This window comes from Aplidium turbinatum, chromosome 13 (genome assembly GCF_918807975.1).
Source record: "Aplidium turbinatum chromosome 13, kaAplTurb1.1, whole genome shotgun sequence".
In the NCBI taxonomy this organism is placed as follows: Eukaryota; Metazoa; Chordata; class Ascidiacea; order Aplousobranchia; family Polyclinidae; genus Aplidium; species Aplidium turbinatum.
In genome coordinates, this window is record NC_137484.1 from 16,960,908 (window position 1) to 16,978,640 (window position 17,733).

The window sequence follows — 17,733 nt, forward strand, 5'->3', positions numbered from 1 at the left end:
GATAGAGCAACAGTACTTGCACTGATAATGAAGACAGTTTAATTTTTGAAGCGTTTGCTTTCATATGAGTATGATTTGTTTAGAGCAAGAAAATTACAAAGGAAAGGTGTACCAGTGAAGGCATAAAACAGCTTTGAGATATCTTTTGTCTTTAATGCATGAGCGCTTGTCAAATTGTTTTGCGGGCCGCACAAAATTCTTTGACGGGTCGCAGGTTCGTCACCTCTGCTTTAGAGCATTCATTCATCAAACTTAGAACATTCTTAAAATATCGATAATACTTCATACAAAAATTTCCATATCCAACCCATACCACAGAATGCTCCAGTGGTAAGACTACCTAAGAGAAGAAGAAACACGTAACATGCTTAAGCTTATATACCAATGTCGGATGTTGAAGCCATGCCTTTCATCTCTTCCATAACATGAGAAAGTGCGAATACATCAGTGATATTGCATAAGGATTTCGCCTGAAAAGAAAATTAGTGAAAGGTACAACTACATGATATTGATAAGAGACAGTAGTCTTCAAAAACCAAACCTCATAAGAAAAATTGGTATGTAATTAGTTAAACAGTGGGGCTTAACCCTACAAGCAACAATTGGGGGGGGGGGGGGGGTACTTCTTCATATGAACGGCAGTACATGGTACAACTGCATTCACTACAATTGAATTTTAATCAAATAAAGAATAGTCTAGATACGTTAAAAGCAACACTTTAGCTGCCAGCGTTTTGAAAAAATAGGAGCATTTCTCCTCTTCCTCTTGTTGCCATGGTAATGAAAAAATGTGTTGCCAAACTATTGAAACGCTCTTTGAAATTTCGGAGCAAATCGGTGTTGCAATTGATCGCCAAAATGACAATTGCATTTACAAGCGCGCAGCGCCAGTCAGCAAATCAGTTTTTTTACATTGAATCAACTTGTTCAGACGTGAAATCAATGCAAAGAAAAACGATAGGCCAACTGGTTGATTCAACGTATTCAGACGTTGAATCAATGAAAATATAAACTGTTAGCCTAATTGAGTTCTTTGAACAAATCGAATGGCTTCTGTAAATGTTTCTCAGTTAAAACTTGTACCTAGTCAGCAAAGTTCCCTTTTGTACATGATTTCAACGTCTGGCGATGTTGAAATGATGTAGAAATGACAATTTTTGCTGGCCAGGAGCCAGGCTAGCTACTGAACTTGGCCAGTTGCAACTAACAAACATACTTCCTTTCGATGAAACCTATAGGCTACCACGTTTGGTTTGTCTTTATATTACATTCAAAAGTTTTGTTGACATCAAAAATTCTTTGACTGTTTTGAGTTACAGCATCTTTTTGTGAAAAGGGTTGTTTTGATGTACGTAAAACAATTATTTTGAACAGTCTGTTCAAACTACTAACTCACAGGCTGAAGACACTCAAAAGTAAACAGTGAATGAGATATATTTTAAATATCATATTATTTATTTGCTTCAGACAAAGCTTTCTATATCCAAAACAACAAAATAATACACAAACTGCAAATGCACAAAGGTCACAGAGAGCCACTTTGGATGCCATCGGTTTAAAAGCTCACCAAATAGGCTATCTACTGTTACAAATTTACATACAATGAGCGTTGGAAGCATTGAAAGTATTCAGAACGATAAAAACAATCAGATGACATCAGGTCTGATATAAAGCGATTTGAGGAGTGAATGCAATGCATAAAATCAACAAATAACTTATTTAAAAAATGAACATATTATTATCATTAAAATGTAGGACTAGCAGTAAAAATTGCCTTTGAACTTTGATTTTGTTGTGATTTGCAGTAAGCAACTACCCTGACAGCAAAATCTGCCATTTTTACATTGATTCAACGTCTGCAGACATTGAACAAATGTAAAAATTGTGTATTTTGCTGTCTGGGTGGTCATAAAACATTGAGAGCTATAAGCCTTATTGTTACTCAACGCAAAAAAACAGTTTACTAGCTGGACGCAGATTGGACGTATGTGTCTAAATGCCACTTGTACTATGAGACAACTTTTCTTCCTCCTGATCAAGACAATAGCTTTTCTTCTGACTATTTATGTCAAGTACCACGATATCTTCTTCAGCTCTCTTCTTTTATTCCCGCATCTAAATGAGTTTAAAATATACTATTGTCTTATTTCATTTTTAGGTAAAAATTTGCACAAAAGTTGCGGTACTTGTTTGCATAAATACGAGCAGTTTCCTTTACAGTACGGTATGCTATTATCAGGTAGGCTACCATACAAAAACACCATAATCTTAATGTTAAGCAACAAAAAGCAAGGTTGTTAAAACTAACTTTTAAATTGGGTGATCATTCATTTTTTTCTCACCTCATATTCCACTTGACTTTCACTTTCATATCCAATATTACTTGTTTCTACCAAAATACTTATATATGGTTTGACAAATCCATGTTGGACTACACATTTTATAGATTGGAAAGTTTCAAATTAACTTATTTCCAACCTAATTCAATAAAAAAGAACCAATGTCATCATAGCATGGTCATGGTCTATAAGAAAATGTTTGCTTGGATTTTGTTTAGTGACTAAGTTTAGGTACAGGACTACTAGATAGTACCAGTAAGTATGGTACCTACCTAGTCTAGTAAGTTCCCTAAATGAATAGCCTAGGTAAATTAGTCGAAACCTAAAAAAATAATAGAATATTTTAATTATCTTGCTACATAAAAAGTAAGCTCTTTTACATGACCTATGTGCATTGATCAATAGGCTACACTTTGTTTGACTCAATATACCAGTAGCCTGGTATCATATGTACTGCCCAGTCTCTAAGGATCTGGACTTACAATTCACTTCTGTACTTCAAGTTTTTTTCACACTGGTTGGTTTTTTGATTTCCATTTAATTTTAAGAATTTGACGGGGAAATGGGTTAAAATCGTTTTTTGGGTTTAAAATTGAAGCAACCTGTCAGCTCCCCAGATTGGCAACACATTAGGATTTTTGGGGCATTGTGACGTCATGTGACGTTAAATTACATCACAATTACACGACCTAATTCGTTTACGGCAGCAGAACTGGTATTACTGTTGTTTGTTCAATGCATGCAGATTGTCGTCTTTTTTAATAACTTTTCAGTCCATTATTCAATAAAAACACTGGTCAACAAATTATTACTGAGTATTTTAATTGGAGACTCAAGTAAACTTTCCTTGAGGATTTTTTTACGCTGATTTTGCATCTACACTCGTTTTCTCTAGCACGTCAACCGTCGGATTTTCAATATTTTAATAAATCAATACAAACTTTGTTTCATATTGGTTTTGTTAAAATGCCCCATAAATTCTCATTTCATAGCATCACGATACTTGTAATGTATTGTAGCAACGTTTTGAAACCAACAACTAATAATAAAATCTGCAATACCCAAGCCTTTATAGGTAAACTTTAACAACAAAAATGTCTATCTCAGTTGAAATGTGAGTAGGCTATATTCACTTTCTGCAATGAAATTTATCGCCCCATAGTGCTGTAGGGTGGAAAAGACAGACCGCTCTGAAGAGCAAAAATATGTATGCCGGAAGTTTTATAAAACTGACAGTATCAAGCTGTCACTCCAGTGTTGACGAGACTTTAGGTCAAAACGATGTGCCGCTGAATTGGAGTTTGTTTTCAGTATATAGGTATTTTTTGCGCGAAGCACGTCTTTTATTTGCAAACAGTTAGGTGCCTGTCAACTAGGTGCGCACACTGTGGCGTCAGAATATTTAAGTGCGGCGCCCGGTCATTTAGATGCTAGTCCCAGTAAAGTCTATTTCGTTAGGTTCTTGATGGTAATACTGCAGACAGTGGCGGACGCAGGATTTTCTCAAGGGAGGGGGGCATTTAAAATGCTTTTCGAATCGAAACGAAATGAAGACGAATCATAAAAACGCCCATTTGCTAACAATAACCAGAAAGTTATATTGTATAATATAAGATTAGTCTACAATATTCAGCTTGCATTGACGATATTTTGTTAGTTTGCCACAGCTAGGTTACTCATTTGGATAGATTTTGTATTTCAAACAAACAATATTATACATCACTCTTGACGTCTCGCATGTAATGTTTTACGTAGACGACGTAATTGGCTTACTTAACTCAGTGAACCACGCGTATTGCTTAATAAAAATATTCATCCTCACACCTCGTGTACCTGTTCAAACAAAAGAGCTTGCTAAGTGGGTTCTTGGCTGTACTTGCATAGTCAGGCAATACTCAGGCATTGCACACTGACAATCTGACATGTTTCAGTGAAATTCACTTTGTAACATAGCGGAGAGAACTGTCGCATAATCAAGCATTTCTGATAAATGATTATAAATATAATTTAAAACACCGAAAAGTACCTAAATGACAGGCCGCCATAATGCGTCGCTCGTAAATATCCAGAGGCCACAGTGCGCACACCTATTTGGAAGGCACCTAACTGTCTGCACAAGACGTGGACCCATTTTATGGTGGGATGAAAATTTCAACCCAGCATAAGTTGAAGTGGAATTATCCTAGAAAAGCATAAAGTAAAAATAAAGACTCCTTCCCAAAGGAAAATTGTTATACACTTTCACTTTACATTACTCACATGGTCCTTAAGCTCTCTACGGCCAATCCACACACGATTTACTTTTGCCTTGGTTATAGAGCATTGTGTCGTAAAAGAAGTTGATAAACGTTCGACCAAACACATGAGATGGACGTTATGAGCGGGATCCGCAGGACAACTTAATGTGGGATTTCGTGGGCCAGATATGATGCGTTCTTTTTCCTCTGTTGGCATCCTTCCAAATCGTATTGCTAAACAGTAAAATCGATCCCAATTAAACGTAGTTTTAATCTTTCACAGATATTAACATTTTAGAGTACGGTAACAATTTTTGTATTTAATTTTTTTTAAGTTGAAAATTGTGAATGTACAATGCTGTACAAGCGCAACGTACTGAGTAGATACAAAATTTTATTTTATGTGCTCACTCTGAAGTTGAACGAGACCTGTATTCAAGCACTCAATGACTTGCATGCACCGTTTAATACGAAAACAGTTTGACAACAAATAAAACACAAAACGAATCACATTTTCTAGTACATTATGCCCAATACACTTACCGTTTTGCGACATTCCAGCCTTTAAGCACTTTTCGTAACGGCAGAACTGGCATTTGTTTCTATTTTTAACGTCAATTTTGCAGGCTTGATGACATACATCATAGCCTAATTTCAAAGAGAGTGTTCGACGAAAGAAACCCTAAAAAATTCGCAAGAGTCAAAACTAGAAGTTTACTACAAAGGAAAAATGCCTTGTGGCAAAATAACAGTAAAAAAGTACACTAAAATTATATATGATAGAATTCGGGGGTGTCGACTTCGGCTATATACAGTATATCAACACTTGATGGTTTGGTTTCACAGGAACTGGATTTATGTGTGGATTGTTTGCATTTCTGTTGGGAGAGGTACTGAAGACTAATGTTTAAGGTGATGAAAGATATATAATATCATCTCCAAACCAGATTCACCTTTTTTTCTGCTTTTTGGAAGGGACAAACAAATTTGTCATTATGGAGACATAATAGAAAAAAGGTTGAATTCGCATTTTGGCAACGCTGAGAGAAGACTAGATCGTCATAGGCGGTGTTTTGTCAGAGACTGTTTCTGTTGTAACGCAGTGCCATATTCCCGGAAATTACACAAGGTAGAATTAAACAAGGAAGACCTGAGTTGAAGAACTGCTCAAGTCCAAAATACAACTTTTGAGATAAATAAATTTAAATTTCTTTTAATGCTGTTTAATCTTTTATTTCTGTGCAAATACTAGCGTATGTTATAGCAAAATTAAGCCGTCTTTTAAATCAAATTTTGCTCGAGGCAGGCATTGACCATGATACAATATATTTCTGGTGATATATAACTCAATTTCTGCAAAATGCGAATTAAGTAGTTCTACAACTCAGGTCTTCCATGTTGTCAACTCAATCTTCTACAGCAAATATATATGTAAAATTACCTTGCAACCTTCACATGAATGAACACCATAGTGAAAGCCAGATGATATATCTCCACATACACTGCATGGGATTTTCAGAGTTGATGACTTGATGGCTGTGGAAATATAGTTAAAACGTGTCATGCAATTTTGTGAATGCTTTAACACAGAGATATAAAAATTTGGAAATACTGGCGAACCAAATAGGTTCCTGGTAACTTAAAATGTGCGGATACCAATGCTTTTGCAGACACCGGCACCTACATTACTTTTTTAGGTTGATATCCATATTTTTACTGATACCGTACTTTAGTGTTGCAAAAATATGTAGCAATGATAGCCAAACTCAATAACAAAAAGTTTAATCAAGCGCCAAGACGACTTTTGATGGTGCACAAAACTGTTCAAAATAAGTTTCATGTCACATTCGTTACGTTCCATTGTTGCTTTTTGTGACTTCATAATAAAAACAACAAAAGAAACGCACACCATGATTAAGCCTTTTGTAAATTAAATAAAGGGCGCATAAATTTTAGAACATTATCACTGAGAGAAACGAAACTATATCAAAGGACAATTGTTCAACAAGGCTTCATAACAGCGCGATTCATTCGTTGCATTATTACTTCTTCCTTGTTTATGTTATGTCATATTAACAGCAAAAAAGACGACACTATAATTAAACGTAATGCAAACAGCTCGTGCATACCCTCAGAATATGATCAGTCATTGATATTACATCTAAATCACATTGTTCGAAAGGGCTTTAGGTGAAAGCAAGTCATTCGTTAGAACGTTACGCTATTTCCTCGCAATTCCTTATGTTGCCGTAAAACAGTACTGTACAACTTTTCCCGGGTGAACAACTTTGCACAAAATTTGTGAGTTAAAGTCTGACCAGTGACCACAGATAAGGACTTCGTGTTTTACTGGATTTGACTATTCAAATGGATAATCTTTAACAATATTATATTACGAGATTAAAATTTTATTTCGACGCATAGGTTCTTTGTCTTGATTTCTCGTTGAGGGTTGCGATGCTAAAAAAGAAAAATGGCCGAACCGTTGTTCTAGATATCCCTGGGCCGAACGCTAAAAGTCGCATGAAGTTTTACGCAATAGGCTGCACGCCATTCGTTTAGAATTTGACTTGGGTGCATGGTTTTGTTTTAAAATTAGTTTCTGAACAAATTTTGTTTACTTTTGCAAATAAATTGAAATCCAGTTTGATAAATTTCGAGTTTATTGTACCGTATTTGAAATCGGTCACCACAGAGTGACAAGGTTTTTTTCTTTGTATCAATAGTATTTATTCATCACATTTATTGATGTTTTTCCGTTGTGTGAATGGCCAAGTGCGTTAGTTTCGCTTTTTCGGTAGGATAATGGTAATTTTTTTTCATGTTGAAGTTATGGATCACTGATTTATGACTAAAACGAGAGCAAAAAAAAACACAAATGACAATATACTCTCCACACTATTTCAAAAACCAGGCAATGCAAGACTGTTGTAAAAATGTATTTTGTTTCGGCGAAACAAATCACTTTAAGACAGTGACTACCAAATTTTTTTTCTGCAAAGGAGCAACTCATACCATCCAAAATTTAGACAACGTCTGCAGACGATGTATCAATTTAAAAAAAACGACTTTTCTAGCTGGGCTAGGCCTACTTAGTTTTCCATATCAACGTGATGTTGCTACTTCAAAAATAAACAGTTTTATTGTCACTTAAATCTTTTAGCAGATGCTGTTATGATGAACGTTTATCGGTGATGGTATTGGCCAAATTTTGCGGACAGCCGGATACTGATACAGGAATTTATTTGTTATATTTAATCGTTCGGTTGCATCCTAAATGAATGATCCTTGTACAATTTTTCTATTTCAATAACATCGAGAAACCGAAACAGCGGTTAAGAAACATCAGCGTCTACTTCATCACCAATACTGTACTCCAAATTAACCGATATTTTTTCTAAGGTTTCACGCAAACGCATTGAAGAGCAATGAGCATTGCTATAGATGCAACAAGGCAGACTCAATGAGTGGCAAAAACAATTTATATATTGTACGTTTGGGTGCATCAAACTACCCCAATGAAATTTTGTTTCTCATGGCAGTATATTAAAGTTGACAAAAATATCTCGAATATGATACCTCTCAGATTTTGCTGAAAAGTTGTCATACTATGTCTTAGGTTACCAAACGAAAGAATCCCAAGTTTTAGATCAATATCTCAAAGAGTACGTCCATGGCGACCAATTACGAGTACCACACTCGTTTTGTGACTGGTGAGGGTAGCGTACAGCAATGTTTGCCATTTTCAGCTATGCTAGCTCATTATAAACTATACTACACAATTCAACAGTAAAAACAACATTTCTTGATGCGCCATGGGCATTAGGTGGGTCACCAAATTGTTAATATTTTCCCCCGTAAAGGTGTTTTTTCAATTTTTCAACGCAAGGAGTACATCTACATGATGAGCAGTGAGCATGACGAAATGGCCCGTTTCGGCGAGTCAGATTCGGCTAATCCGATTCGGCTAGTTCGATTCGGCGAGTTCTCTATTCGGCGAGAGCCTTTTTCGGCGAGTGCCCTATTCGGCGAGTTTTTGAAATTTTATTTTTGAAAGGGAATTATCGGGTACCGTAGCCTAACTGTTTTCACATCGTTTTAACGTCGCTGAACGTGCAGAAAGGAATAAAAATAAAATGTTTGAACTATTAAATTAAAATTCGTCATGTCAGTTCAGTTCAGTTGTTTTTATTTCTGACCATCATATCAAAAACAATACACGTCAACATAGCAAAGGTAGAAGCGACAAAACGCGAACGCTAAAACGTGCTTGAATTCGTCATGTCCGTTCAGTTGTTTTTAAGGTAGAAGCGACAAAACGCGAACGTTAAAACGTGCTTGTGACCGAAGTAAGTTATTGAGTTGAAAGAAATTTGGCACGGTCGCAACGCTTTCAGAAAAATTTAAGATGTGAGGGGAAAATAAAAAAAAGAAAATGTTACAAAAAAAAATCATGTTTATATCTATAAGTTAGTACTTTTGAATAGTTAAAGGGCGGGGAAACCCAAATTAACTTTGCGAGTTTTTTGTTTCAGCGTGATGTCATTGTGTACAACATGCGTTTTAGCAATAAAAAAATCCAAATTTTGTTGCCCTCGTCTCGCTAGGGCCGCTTTTGTTTGATACCCGTTTGCGAGGTCTCGTTGCGCATCAAGCTGTGATTCTGTTCGCTGTGGCGTCACAAGGTACATATAGTTATGGCCAAAACTTTAAGACCAGACTTGATTTATGACGATTTTTGCATTACTTCAAAATACTGCATCAGATATAAGACGATGCATAAAGATGATGCAACTGAAACAATATATGATGCAGTATTTTGAAGTAATGCAAAAATCGTCATAAATCAAGTCTGGTCTTAAAGTTTTGGCCACAACTATATGTACCTTGTGACGTCACAGCGAACAAAATCACAGCTTGATGCGCGCGAGACCTCGCAAACGGGTATCAAACAAAAGTGGCCTTAGCGAGACGAGGGAAACAAAATTTTGTATGTTGTATGTTGTTGCATGTTGTACACAATGCATGTTGTACACAATGACATCACGCTGAAACAAAAAACTCGCAAAAAGTGAATTTGGGTTTCCCCGCCCTTTAAAATGATTAGTTTGGATCAACAAATGTGTGGCCTACAGCTTGGATTGAAAGGAAATTATCGGGTACCTTAGCCTAGTTATCCCTACCAGCAAAAATTTGTTCCAAGAACCCAGTTAGCCTAACAGATCATTTTTACATTGTAGTAACAGAATAAGAAGGCTAACCAAATGTGTGGTCTATCGTTTTAACGTCGCTAAACGTTGAAATCGTGTCACAGAAAAAAGAACTTTGATGACTAGGATACGTTGCAAGCCTTAAAGCAGCCGGCGGTCATGGCCGCTAAACAGTAGTGCTTGAATGACCGTCTGTGCTACCTCCTCCGTCGGCCAAGTTTGGCCGCCGGTTTCTTCTAGCCCAGGGGTCACCAACTGGCGGCCCGCGGGCCGCATGCGGCCCGCCACGCTGTATCGCTGCGGCCCGCGGAAGGTATCAGCGTACAAGTACAACCAATTCTTGAGGAGTTAAAGAGCACGAAGGCAAAAAATACTTTCCGGGAAGCATATTTTCGCTTTGCATACGATTCCACCGACCGACCAATCAGATTATAGTTCTAGATGAGGGTTGCTTAAAGTTATTCCAATGCGATGTCCAGCCACATTGTCCCAGTGGTTGATCAAAACGTCTGTTTTCGAATTTCTGTGAGCATTGGGTTGCTTATTTTAAGTTTGCAAATATCATGTGAACACTAGTGTGCGTTTCACGGTTATTGTGTTTTACGAGCAGTATTCTCTTTATGCAAGATTTTGTTAGCAAAATAGGTCGGTGTGCCAACTCAATTTATAATAAATTGGCAAAATATGAAACGCTTCACGATTTTGCGTGTCATCCTTGCGTAGGGACCATGCTAATCTTCTCCGTATCGTTCCAATTTTAGTATGGACTGCCGAAGCAAGTACTGCAAAATGTTGTTATTCAACAAATTCTTGCCACGCTAATAAACACCGCATGTGACAGTTGTCTATAATAAAAGAAAGACGGTTTTATAGACTCTCACAAGAAGGATGAAAAACCAACTCATTGCTTTTTTAGAGGGAAGACTGTTCAAGAATTACGATAGAACTACGACTTTTCGGTGATTTCCACAAACGTTTGTTTCATGGTGCCTGGTTTCTTTTTCCTTGTTATTGGAGCCTATTTTTCGCTGATATGTTTGCAGGTCACTATTGTTGCCTGTATTGCGATGTGTCAAACATTTCCTTGTTTACTGAAATTGTTAATTGCAAGATATCATTTGTGAAGCGAAGTGACAACACCACTCTTACTTGGCGATGAATATTTTGATGAAACCATCACTCGCCTCGCTATAAGTGCGCAAAACAAGTGGCCTCGTTTATTAAACATTGTTAAAAAAGTCAAAAGTGTTGTTAAAGGAGCTTAATTGGCCTGGCAGTAGCGTTGTTCGACAAATTGTGTTGCTGCGGTATTTTAAGACAAATATTAACAACATGTAGGCCTAACGCTGGATACTGGGTACGAAATTCGTTCTTTTCTAGCATAAGAGTCAACCTACCTAAAATTTTATTAGTGCGGCCCGCCACAGCTCTCCTTAGTGCCAAAGTGGCCCGCATGCAAAAAAGGTTGGTGACCCCTGTTCTAGCCAATTATTTAATTTCGCAATAGAATGATTGTGGATTAAATGTCGAAAATATGTAGTATCAAAGAGTGACGCAGAATTAGGTCAGCGCATCATAGTCACTACTGTTGTATTAAATATATCCAGCTGCGATCACCAGCGCTGTAAGTCTTGTTTGCAATTCCCGATGTTTATTTTAACGAAGTGTTAATCCGAAGTGCTAATTTACATCGGCTGGCAATATTGTCGTTTTTATATCGATTCAATGTTGTCGGACATTGAATCGTTGTTAAAAAGGAGAACTAGGTTAGTTGACATCCGTGGGTAAAACACGTGTCTTCATAGTTGAAAACGCTGTGGGTTAGTGACTTCACACCCTCAATGGTAACATCCATGTTCCATAGGCGTCGAAATAGGGTGGGCCGGGTGGGCGGCGCCCACCCTGCCGTGAAACGAGGGTGGGCAAATTATGTTTCGCCTACCCTGTTTTCATGACACTTATAAAGTGTTCGTTACAATTATTTCCGTTTTTGTTAAACGCTGAATTATCCAACCAACTGCAGCGCAACTTCTTGTTTTACGCTATGTCTCTCGCTAGGTATCCGACAGAACAAAGCAATTCCGCAATAACGCTGAGTTGAAAAAAGGCGGTATATACTCACTGCATTGTTGTTGCTACAGCAACTGCCACACGCTGGCAATTCCTGATGAGAGAAAGCCACGTTTGATCTTTTCTCCGAATGGTCTCACTTTCGTTACACATCACAATCAAACTTCAGTTCCGGGTCAGCTTAAGGGAATATGAATGTGACATCATAATGAACATGACAATAAAATAACCGATACAAACTAAAGACGTACTGAAACAATCGCTTTTTACAAATCTTTCTTCACAAACTTGTTGCTAGGTATAAATTGGGGCACCGAGCGATGTTGTCATGTCATTATTAAAAAGTTAAACATGAAGCAAAGTTAAACATCTATTCGCACATTCTTAAAACCAGCTTTCAAAAGGCGTCGAGATGATAACGCTGAAAAAGCCACTTCCAGCACGAATGAACGTAGAGATGACATTGATGAAGAAAGCAGTGCTTCAAGGATGGACGGTGGTGAAGTCAATGTCTCAGGCAATGCACTGGTAGTTGTAGAAGACGGCATGAGCCATAGACGTTAGCATGGTGCCGAATCAGCTTCCGGCTCGGCAAGGTCGTGTGTTGCAAAGGAAGCTTTTTTCCGAATTCCAGTGGATGCGTCTTAACCCTGATGGTAGCCTATTGTCACTGTAGTCACCTGTCCGAACATTTTGCGGAAAATCCGAAGGCGCCACTTTAAAGATAACAGGTCACTAGTCACGCGCTTTTTAGGTCGCACAGAAAAACATAAAAAGAAGTTTGTTTAGTTTAGCAGCGCTCATAAGATCGCAAGGTGCAAGAAAGCAAACATCAAACCTATTAAAGCTTAATTGCTGCAGCGACGCTAAACGCAGTCATTGTGAGAAAGACTAAACATTGCGAATTTGCGAACGTATTCAATGAAATCTGTTTGAAGACTCTCGCCCACCCAGAAGTCCTTTCTTCTAAGAAAAAATCGACGCCTATGGTAACATCATAACGGAATAAATGGTCAGGTTTTATGAAAGGCGGTATGCAGTTGAAACAATTTACTGAGCTGCGAGCAGTTAAAACAATTTAGGGTCGTTAGATGGTCCCGCAATACCGGATTACAATCCCGATAAAGCATTTAATGCGTGGTACAACGGTTCTATTGCAGGACGTCGCCCAGACTTCAACAACGCTAAGTGATCACTTTAACATTGTTGCAAGTTTAATGCTATTTACTTGTGCTATCGTTATTGTATTTTGGCCTCCAAGCACGCAGATTTGGCCGCCGAGAAGGAGTTCTCGGTAGGCCACGATGGCTGCCGGAAAAAAACACGAGTTTTAAGGCCTGCGTTGAAACTGAGAAACATTCACAAAGCCCTTGGATACGTTGCATTTTTAAGATTATGCATTTGTAAGATGATGTATTCAGACATTGAATCAATGTACAAATGAACTATTAGGCTAAATGGGTTCTTGGAACAAATCGAAGGGCTTCTGTGAATGTTTCCCAGTTTCAACGTATCCTAGTCAGCAAAGTTCTCTTTTCTACTCGATTTCAACGTTTAGCGACGTTAAAACGATGTAAAAACGGCAATTTCTGCTGGTCGGGATAACTAGGCTACGGTACCCGATAATTTCCTTTCAATCCAAGCTGTAGGCCACACATTTGTTGATCCAAACTAATCATTTTAACTATTCAAAAGTACTAACTTATAGACATTAAACATGATTTTTTTGTAACATTTTCTTTTTTTTATTTTCCCTTCATTTTTTAAATTTTTCTGAAGGTGTTGCGACCGTGCCAAATTTCTTTCAACTCAATAACTCACTTCGGTCACATGCACGTTTTAACGTTCACCTTTTGTCGCTTCTACTTTTTTCTACACCTTTGCTATGTTGACGTGAATTGTTTTTGATATCATGATCAAAAATAAAAACAACTGAACTGACATGACGAATTCAAGCACGTTTTAACGTTCGCGTTTTGTCGCTTCTACCTTTGCTATGTTGACGTGTATTGTTTTTCATAATATGATGGTCAGAAATAAAAACAACTCAACTGAACTGACGTAACGAATTTTAATTTAATAGTTCAAACATTTTATTCCTTTCTGCACGATTTCAACGTTTAACGATGTAAAAACGGCAATTATAATTAGGCTACGGTACCCGATAATTTCCTTTCAAAAATAAAATTTCAAAAACTCGCCGAATAGGGCACTCGTCGAAAAAGGCTCTCGCCGAATAGAGAACTCGCCGAATAGTAGCAGACCCCTTTAAAGAACCTTAGCCTAATAGCAACCTCCCAAACATTATTTCTTAAAAACCACATTGCTCGTTCAACAATATTAAAACAGTTCGTTGGTCCATCAGTATTCAGTAGGCCTAATCTTGCTTGATTTGAAACCAGCTGGAAAACTAAATTTATTGCATATTCTGCTAATGCAGGCAATTCAAAGCAAATGATGGGCTTTCTTGTGACGCATAAAAAGAAAGTAAGTGGCCGGGTGGGTTAGTTTTGAATCTTTATCCCCGGACTGACAAAGCCTTGACATGTTATTCTTGGTAGTTTCGCATACTGTACTTGTAGAGGCTTTTGACGCAGGGCCGGTTACCGAGATTGACAAAGTTTTCGATGGTTGAAGTGTTGTTGTCGAAAAATTATTCCATCCACTATGTGCAGCTAAATGGAGACTGGAGAGCAGTCCTTAAAATGCGTTGCTCAAACGCACACCCAGAGAGTCGACCTGGCACCGCTTGATCTTGAAGTTTCTTCGTTCACGAAGTTATGCGCTAACCAACTGAGCTATGGGGGTGGAATAAACCATTTACAGCAGTTGACGCTTGGGTGCCAAATACTTTGTTTTTGCTTATCAATATCTTGCTCATCATGTAGATGTGCTCCTTGTAATGTTGGGTGATAAAGATGAAAGTGTCCATGATCGTCTAACAGTGAATAAATTACTTGAGTCTTGTGTTACCCTACAACAGGCAGTCGGACTACCATATGACCACAAAAAGTCCACATGGTCATTTAGAGCTCTAAAAAGGGCCATTTTTGCCAGATCGGGCTTTTAGACCCTCATAAGATCTCTGCTAATGGTACCACAACTCTCAAACTTGATTAGGTAGAAGCAAAGTTTTCAAGTATTACAAATAATCATGTTTTAAACAAATATTTTGATTGGTATGGATGTCAGAAGCATTCAAATATTGAAAAAAAACACACACCTTTACGGGGGAAAATATTAACATTTTGGTGACCCACCCAATACCCATACATCAAGAAATGTTCTTTTTATTGTTGAATTATGTAGTATAGTTTATATTGAGCTAGCTTAGCAAATTTTAATTTTCTATTACATTTACAATGGAAGTTATGGGGCCCTAAAGATGGCAAACATTGCTGTACACTACCCCCACAAGGCAAAAATGAGGGTGGTATTCGAAATTCAAATGGCCGCCATGGACGTACTCTTCGAGATATTGATCTAAAACTTGGGATTCTTTCGTTTGGTAACTTAAGACATAGTATGACAACTTTTCAGCAAAATCTGAGAGGTATCATATTCGAGATATTTTCGTATTGGCTGTTTTCATGTGGAATAACCCTATTTTTCCTTTTTTCAAGCTCGATGTGGACCCGGTAGAGTTTATCCAAATTTGGTAATATTTTACACAATTGATTTTTTCTAAGGGTAGTACAACTTTAATATACTGCCATGAGAAAATTTTTTCATGAGGGTAGTTTGAGGCACCTTATTGTACATTTAAAAAAGTAATTACGCATGAACGTATTTTCATAACCATTAGACAAAATAGGGCCTTTTATCGATTTTGACTTAACTAACCGTCAATTTATCTCCATTACATTTTGTTAAATTTTCAGTATTTCAAGCAAAAAGAGAAATTCGTTTGGTTATATCCACCTTGCCTTCATTTCCAGCTGACCTCAATTGACCAGTTTTAATTTCTCGAAAGCATTGTTATGTTCGCAAAGACATTAGCATTCTATTTTTTATTAATTACAGACATGGATTAATTAATCCTGTAGCTCTTGTTGAGCGCTTTCTGATTGCTCTGCTCTACTACACTTGCACATTCGGTGATGCATTCCCCGTGGACATTCCTTATTGACATATGTTGTAAATTTTAGAAACTCTGTTGACCTTTTCTGATTCCGCAAATCCATATGCTTGATGACATAGGGAGCTATATAATAATGTAGTTATTCCATAAGGTACATGGGTTGGAAGATATTTTAAAAACAAGATGAGATGCAAAAATTGCAAATAAAAGTACCCAATGCAGCAAGCAGAGTCAATAATAATATTACAGTGAAAACTGACGAGAAAAAAATTATGCAAAATTTAAGGTTTCGTGTTGGAACAATTTGTGAGGCGCAAACTTATGCAAATATAACACTGGTCAACACACATTTTCCTATCAAGAAAGTTTCAACCGTTTTGATGTGTTTTCGCTGAACCTAAAAATAACAAAGTTTTTTTTCAAATTGGCCCTAGTTTTTTAGATATTCCGTATTCTTTACAAAACAACGTTAAAAAACTGCAAACTTTGACATTAGTGTCTCTCCTTGCTACAGATTCGATCAGACCGTATCTGTCTTTTTAAACATGTTTATTGTTCATACAGTTTTCTATCAATTTTAATGCAATATTGTGAAAAACAACTACCCACATGGCAGAAAACTGTGTGCACGCAAGTTACGTTCTACGTGAAAATCACCTCAAAATTCAAGTACGCAGAAGTAATTTTCCAAGGCAGAGCTAACTTCTATCAAATTGTGATGATGTTTAACACATGAAAGTGTAAAAACCTTATAAATACATTGCACTACAAAAAGTTTGTATTGCAAATAGGTAAAGGATGCCGCCATAAAACAAAACCTTTGACTTTGCTTCATTGTTTTAATTATAAACCGAGTCAAATTCAATGATTTGAATTTTGTTGCCTACAATTATTGCTTTACAGAACTGCGATTTTTGCCTTTTCGGCGGCGATCCCGCTCGACACGCGCCGTCACTAATCGACAAACGCCGTGCCTCACGGAAAGAAAAATTAAAAAAAAAAAATGGTCAAGGTCAGGTCGAGAGGTGGTCAAGTCAGGTCGAGGAACAATCGGGAGGGGAGAGCATCAAGTGATTCAATCATAAGAGTGCCGACTTACATAAATTTTCTTGCGCCAGGTAGCCTACTTCAAGGCAAGGTCTAAAAGCGACGCTTCAATTTGAACACTGCGGGAAAATGCTTTGATCGAAGTTCTAACGCCTGGCATCAAACATTTCGCCACAACGTTTTTTTTTATAGATAATAACCTAGGGCTAGGCTATTTTTAGTTGTCAACGTCTATGCTAGTTTGTATTTCACCGTATGAGCCAATTAACAATATTGCACCGTTAAAGTGACTCTGTTGGATACTTGTTACGAAAGTTTTTCACATCTAGAAAACATCCTAGTTTCCGACCAGATGTTCAGAAATACAGATGAAAAAGGCCGCCATTTTTATGGAAAAGAGTTCTCTTCCAGAAGAACATTTTGAACACTGCGAGAAAACGCTTTGATCGAAGTTGTAACACATGGCATCAAACATTTGGTAACTTGCATATTTCGCTTCTAACTGTGTTTGCGTGCGGGTACGTGCATAACCATTTACGTACTAAGCGAGACTAAAGAGATGCTAAAGGAAAAAATCTCGCAGAAGGTAACGCTAGTGGTATACAACAACTCTTATGCGCATTTTGGTACGGAAGTTAACATTGATAAAACTTGGATACTCAACCAAACACCATCTGATCACACCTCCCCAGAGATCAATATCAACGAAAGACCTCTAGGTGAAGTAGACTATTTCTCCTACCTTGGTA

General features: G+C 37.4%; 1 protein-coding gene and 1 non-coding gene across 3 annotated transcripts in view; both read right to left on the reverse strand.

Annotated features, from left to right (window-relative positions):
- LOC145782472 (peroxisome proliferator-activated receptor delta-like) overlaps window positions 1–17,733 on the reverse strand; it is a 95,860-nt gene that overhangs the window by 20,811 nt on the left and 57,316 nt on the right. For both annotated transcript variants that reach the window (XM_082594268.1, XM_082594269.1), the window contains 4 exons: window positions 6,018–6,112; window positions 5,120–5,258; window positions 4,599–4,810; window positions 383–470 (listed from right to left, as the gene is read on the reverse strand). In XM_082594268.1, the coding sequence (XP_082450394.1) occupies window positions 383–470; window positions 4,599–4,810; window positions 5,120–5,258; window positions 6,018–6,112 (534 nt within the window). The remainder of the gene's footprint in view (window positions 1–382; window positions 471–4,598; window positions 4,811–5,119; window positions 5,259–6,017; window positions 6,113–17,733) is intronic.
- On the reverse strand, window positions 10,465–10,567 carry LOC145782647 (U6 spliceosomal RNA). Its single transcript, XR_014290873.1, has one exon. It is a non-coding gene; the product is annotated as a U6 spliceosomal RNA (small nuclear RNA).